This window comes from Agrilus planipennis, unplaced genomic scaffold (assembly GCF_000699045.2).
Source record: "Agrilus planipennis isolate EAB-ADULT unplaced genomic scaffold, Apla_2.0 scaffold72, whole genome shotgun sequence".
NCBI lineage: Eukaryota > Metazoa > Arthropoda > Insecta > Coleoptera > Buprestidae > Agrilus > Agrilus planipennis.
The window spans coordinates 91,646-97,610 of NW_020439081.1; the positions used below are offsets into that span (position 1 = coordinate 91,646).

The 5,965-nt window shown below is 32.4% G+C and overlaps 1 protein-coding gene across 1 annotated transcript in view; it reads right to left on the minus strand.

Moving 5' to 3' along the window:
* LOC108733207 (trafficking protein particle complex subunit 10) overlaps nucleotides 1-5,965 on the minus strand; it is a 24,788-nt gene that overhangs the window by 12,999 nt on the left and 5,824 nt on the right. Inside the window, 9 exon segments of the mRNA XM_025977395.1 lie at nucleotides 103-423; nucleotides 830-1,015; nucleotides 1,075-1,461; nucleotides 1,541-1,801; nucleotides 1,863-1,983; nucleotides 2,038-2,660; nucleotides 2,882-3,067; nucleotides 3,134-3,340; nucleotides 5,890-5,891. Coding sequence (XP_025833180.1) covers nucleotides 103-423; nucleotides 830-1,015; nucleotides 1,075-1,461; nucleotides 1,541-1,801; nucleotides 1,863-1,983; nucleotides 2,038-2,660; nucleotides 2,882-3,067; nucleotides 3,134-3,340; nucleotides 5,890-5,891 — 2,294 coding nt within the window.

Sequence of the window (5,965 nt, forward strand, 5' to 3'; positions counted from 1 at the left end):
AAGGTCTTTGTCTTTTCAATTGTAAAGTTTGAAATATTGTAAAGCATTTTTTCTTTAGTTACGCTTAATTAAATCTGGCGTAGGTATCAATAAAATTGTTTACTTACCACTTTCTGTCGTAATATACTTCGAAAGTCGTATTAGTGGAAGAGGCAGGTACCCAGTATTGAGAGGCATAACATCTAAAACTACAACTTGGGGTTCTGCCCCTGTTTCGAACGAAATCACACCAGCAGTACGACCACATACAGCCCAGATACTTTGTTCTGCTAGAACTTCATACATCACACTGCTTTCAATACTAGACAAATCCAAAATGTGACCAGCCGGTTTTATTTTTAAATTCAAATGGCACAAGACGCCAACACGGCAAAATTCGTTGCCCTTTGCCGGCTGTATACTTGCTTCTATGACATATAACGTCTGAAATAAAGCAGAAATCATTTTGTAGAAAAGTATAACAGAGAAACTTCCAAAACCATAAAACCAATAATTGTAGCTGTAGTTATTGTCTTGTAGAATTTAGCCAAGTATTTGAAACCCTGATCTTTTTATAAATTTTAATTTTAAATGCTTTATAAACAAAATTAAAAGGCATATTATTGGTAATATTTGGAATATTTCATACTAAAAAATTAAACATCTACTACTAGCCCTTTGCATAGATATGCCTCATGACCTAGACAAACAGAAAAATACTACTACCTACAAAAAATGATGGAAAGGCGTATAAATAGTTTATTAATTTATATTTTTATAAATCCCTATTGAAATATAATTTTGATGTTTCACCAGTTATCAGTTGTTAAAAAGAAAATAGTGAGCTTACTTGGTAATTGGTTAGGTTAAATAAGTAATTGTAGGTACGTAATTGACTGTCCAAAATACTGTTACTTTCATCTGCTAATACCATATTGTACTGTATTGAAAAATAATTTTTTAAGGGCAGCGACTCTACATTAGGGGTTATCAACAGTTCCCACATGTATGTGATGCTTACACCATTGCAAATTTTCTGAAAACAAACAAATTCAAAGAAAATGAACAATTCAAATGTATTTAAGAAGAACATACTTGACTAGAAGATTCACTAGAATTAAGGCTGCTAACGCCAACATTGTTAACACTCAACGAAGGATTTCTAATTTCTATTTCATGATCGCATTGTCCTGTAACTGCCAAGTGCACAAATTTTCGATGATTCACGGTGTGAAGTCTCCATGACACGCTAAACGGTGGCACAAAACTGAGAGATACGACAAGAGGTTTGTTTGACCACGGAGTGATGATAGTAACTTGATGTTCCTTACAATTTAGTTCTGAGAGCACGCGTAGGCACACATTTGTGACAGAGAAAGGAGAAGGATCCATCACAGCTATTTCTAAACTATTGACTAAAGAATCATCCGAAGTGTGTTGCATTGTCAGGCCTCTTGTAGCAGATAGTCTAACGACAGAGCCCTAAGAAAATAAAAACATTTTTTACAAATGCAAAAATTTAAAAAGTATCTTTAATTCATACTTTTTAACAATTACATACCGGATTAACTTCGTAACTGCCGATTGTAATAGTTAAATGAAGGAACTGTTCAAAGCCCGAGAGTAAGGAAGAAGCGCCCTTATCCAGTCTTACTGAGGGTTCTTCTTTTCTCACCTCAATTACATACTTTGGCACTAAAGGATTTGAAATTAGTTCTAATTTATTGACAGAAATTGAAATTTGTCCTAAATAATATCTTCCAATGGATTTCGCATCTTTGGTCAGTCTTATTATGTTTAAACCTGGGCTTAAAACTAATGGCTACAATTTGAAAACAACACCGAAAAGAAGTGAGAACAAAACGATTATCTGTTGCACTTACCAATTTATTTAACGTTATTGCATTTGCAAAATTACCCTTTACTAATGCTTGGTTACTATCTTTACGTTTTAAAGGCATGCTTCTGCATACAACACTGGCGCTTGCTAATTGTTTATTTTCCCTAAAATTAAATTCAATTTTAAAAATAATTAAGTTAGCACCCACGTATACTCACCTATAGTCCATATGTCTCTGGATCTTTAATGGCTCGATCATCAAGATCCTCTCTTTTAAATCGTTAGCCATTAGAATTCTATTGTTGTTGTTATTATTAACTTTCCTTTTATCCTTACAGTCTGTTTCTAACGATATACCAAAATAAGTGCAAACGACTTCACGTGGGAATCCAGTTTCTATTTCCAGCTCAACCTCCATTAAAGTATCCTGCATAACCAAACCATTATCCTTTACTATTATTCTGAGCACCTTCATAATATTTTCGAATGGCATCACCACCGGCTTCTCAATCGAGTCCATGCATTTGAGCATCTCGTCGAAGTACGTCCAACGCACGAGATTGTCGATTTCTGCGGCTGCACTAACTGAAGCACATGCGCGAAGAAACTTTCGTACATCACCGGCTTTCTTGTAGCAGTCGGCAAGTTCTAGTTGAGTATGCGCAGTCAATTCAAGCCACCCATCTTGTTGAAATGTTTTTAAGGCGTCGTTAAGAAAGGCCGCCGCTTTTTGAGTCTCGCCAAGCAAAAGGTAAAACGAAGCGACTTCTCGCCCTACTAAACGAGCAGAACGAAGACGACCAATGTGCTTATATGTACCAACAGCCAATTCAGCCAAACCCTGAGATTTAAACAGTTAAGAGAAAATTGAAGTAGTATGACATGAACACTATTTTATTCTATTATTAACAGTTTAGAAATTGTAATAAGTATGAAATCATTTGAAAAACAATCAAATCATTTGATCTTAAAAAACAATTTACTGAAAACCAAAAGTTTAGATCAAATAAAAAATTCTTAAAAATTGATGAAAATATTTTAGACGGAAGGATAACCATTTACCAAGTAATTTTCTCGAAAGGCATCTTGAGAAGACAGAGCTTCTTTAAGTTTGTCAGTTGGTGATGGTTTTTCATTAGTACCAGGACTATCCCCTATTCCTGCTGAAAGTCCCACGACCATATGCAATTGTTCAGAAGTTGGCGATTTTCCAGGCATTAAACCACATAATTCACCCAATTCTCGAATCTAATAAAGAGAAAAAAAAACGAAAAATATAACAAGATTAAACCAGTAACAGGATTCAAAAGTTACCTTTTGACTAGCATAGTACCATAAATCAGCAGTATGAGCAGAGTAAGATTCAACATGTTCAGCTTGGTTGTACTGCTCACAAGTTTGTAACACTTCCATGCAAGCCAAATATAACCAACAGGCCAGTGCTCCGGGTATTGCATTAATTTCTAATAGCACCATTTCTCTCACACAAGTATGCAAAAATGGTAAACACCTTGATACCATCTAAAATAAAAAAAGTTATCTTAGAAAAAACAGGAAATTATAAGGTGGTCTAGTGAGAAANCGTTAATTCGAAAAACTGTTCAAAATTTAAAATAATCATTTCCAAAATATTGTACCTAGCTACACATTTTCTTTAAGTTAATATTTCTACCTACCATAAAGGAGCTAATGTTTATTATGCTTAAATGCACATTATTATTATTTTTAAATATTTTTTATCATTTTAATAATCTCTCAAAAATTCTTCTTAAAGGAAAAATACAAAAGAATATCATCAAATTTCGTAAAGTTACCTGCTATGGAATTAGAAAAATTATCATACACAAGAACATTCGGATATCCAACCGAAAGACTTACAGGAGGTAAGGCACAGGTATTAATCTCTAGTTTTGTTACTATTTTGCACTTTTAATAGTATCTACTTCATAGATTTAAGAATAAGACAACTACTGTTCGTTAAAAGATTGGCATATATTCAAAACTGCATTTTTTTCTTTTTAATTTTAAATCTGTTCTTATTAGGGCACTTTTCTGTTCCTGTTTTTATAAAGCATGACGCCATTCAACACCTTCGACCAATGACAGAAGATATTTTTTGGGCGTACTGTATTTTTATGTTGAAGAAGAGTACGCCACTTTTACCCAGTTTTAACATGTTGGTGTTAAGGGTTTTGGAAGCCGGAATCAATTATGCTTGGGAAACGAAGGTAAATCTATATATTTTACTTAATAGCGGCTTGGAAGTAGTACGTTCGTTAAAAAAGAGTGCGGGACTATTGGTTACACGGCTGACGCGTGTTTGGGTGAGTGGTGTCGAATGAAAGGTAATGTGTCTACATATGCACAAACATTAAAATCATTGGAAAAGTTCATCGTGGGACATCGTACTACATGAATAAAAGATCAAGAATGTTTTCAGTAAAAAGTGGTTTATTTGATGTTATTTTAAAAAATTCCTTAAAATAATTTCAGGTGGTACTCTTTCATACGAATAGTCGCACTCAACAAATCATTAGGTATCATTATTATCATGGCGAAGACACAGAGACCGTTAGTCTTCAGTGGATGCATGTTCAAGGAGCTTTCGGTATTTTAGCGTTTGGATATGCGATAGCATTCTTATGTTTCCTAATAGAACAAGTCGTACATAAGTATAAAACACCTACGTAAATACATTAAAATGTCGTTAGCAATATGTTGTTAAGGTTTTCAATCACTAAAACAATAGATTACACAAGAACAGTAGGTATACACAAAAGAAAGCAGTATCTACCCCTAAATGTAGTTACTCACAATGAAAAATAATTTTCTATTATGTTGTAAGGATTTGTTTACTGAAAATAAACTTGTAGGTATATCAAGAATCAAATTTAATATTTTATTTGCCCTTTTAATCTTGAATTTCATTTTATAGCAATTTCCAAGTTTAATTTTTGCAAAAATTTTTATGGTTCTTAACTTTCATTTGTGACAAACAAATTTGTTTATTCTTTTGAAGAATCCAAGCTGATATTAATTTTTTAATTTAATGATCGAAAATGTATAACAATAAAAAAGCCAAATCAATTTTGAAAACAATTTTTTCTCTTTCCTTTCGATAGACTTCAGAAGAAATATGTATACTAATGTCAAATATAATTTGTTTGCTCTTTCGTTATTATCCTGGAACATCAAATGAAATATTCAAAAATTCCTTGTGTTATTAGAGTATTTATTCACTTTGACGAAGGTTGCAGGGCGAATATCGACACGAAAGCACGATTTTCGTTTTGTTACGAATCTACGATCCCTATTGTTAGTAAATTAAAATTAAGGGTGTCGACTGGGATACTATAAATCACTTACAGACATTTAGCAACCTCCTTAATGTATGCGGCATTGTTTCTGTTCAACTGGTAACACTTTTGAAACAAATGAAGAGCATCTTGAATAAGTCCTTCTTCCCGTAAAATAATCCCCTTTAGTAATTAAAATAATTAACAATGAATTAGATACATTACGTGTATAAAACATATATAACTAACTCACCTGTTTGTATAATGAATATTCATGTTCTATGTCAGATGTTTCAATATACCTTTTAATAAAATTTTTACACGCAAATGTTTCGCCCCTTACATGCTGCAAATGAATCAACCAATTATACCTGTCCAAAGAGGGTGGATCTGTAGTTTTTAATTTTGTATCTAAAGTCGATGTCATTTGTTTTTATTTAACAAAATTAAATTCACTCTGCCTATCCACAAACAATTTGTATGTTTGTATCTAATCGTATGAAAGTCATGGTAACATTACCAATTTAACTATTGATTTAGATAACAAAAGTCATAGAGGCACTTTCCACGTGACCAATAAAAATGCAAGCATATTTAGAGTAGAATAGGTCCCTTTTTTAATTAAAATTTAGTCAAAAACAATTTCGATCAAGGGCGATCCTGGTTGTTTATTATTTAATATATTCTAAACTTTTCAAATTCTGAGTTCCTGTTTAAACAAAATTGTAATTTTTTATTACATTTTAAAACTAATCCTAGTCTTTTAAAACAAACATCTGAAAGTAAAAAGTCAACTGTATAATAAACATAATATATATTTACAGCAGTATTCACTGATATTGTACAAAAT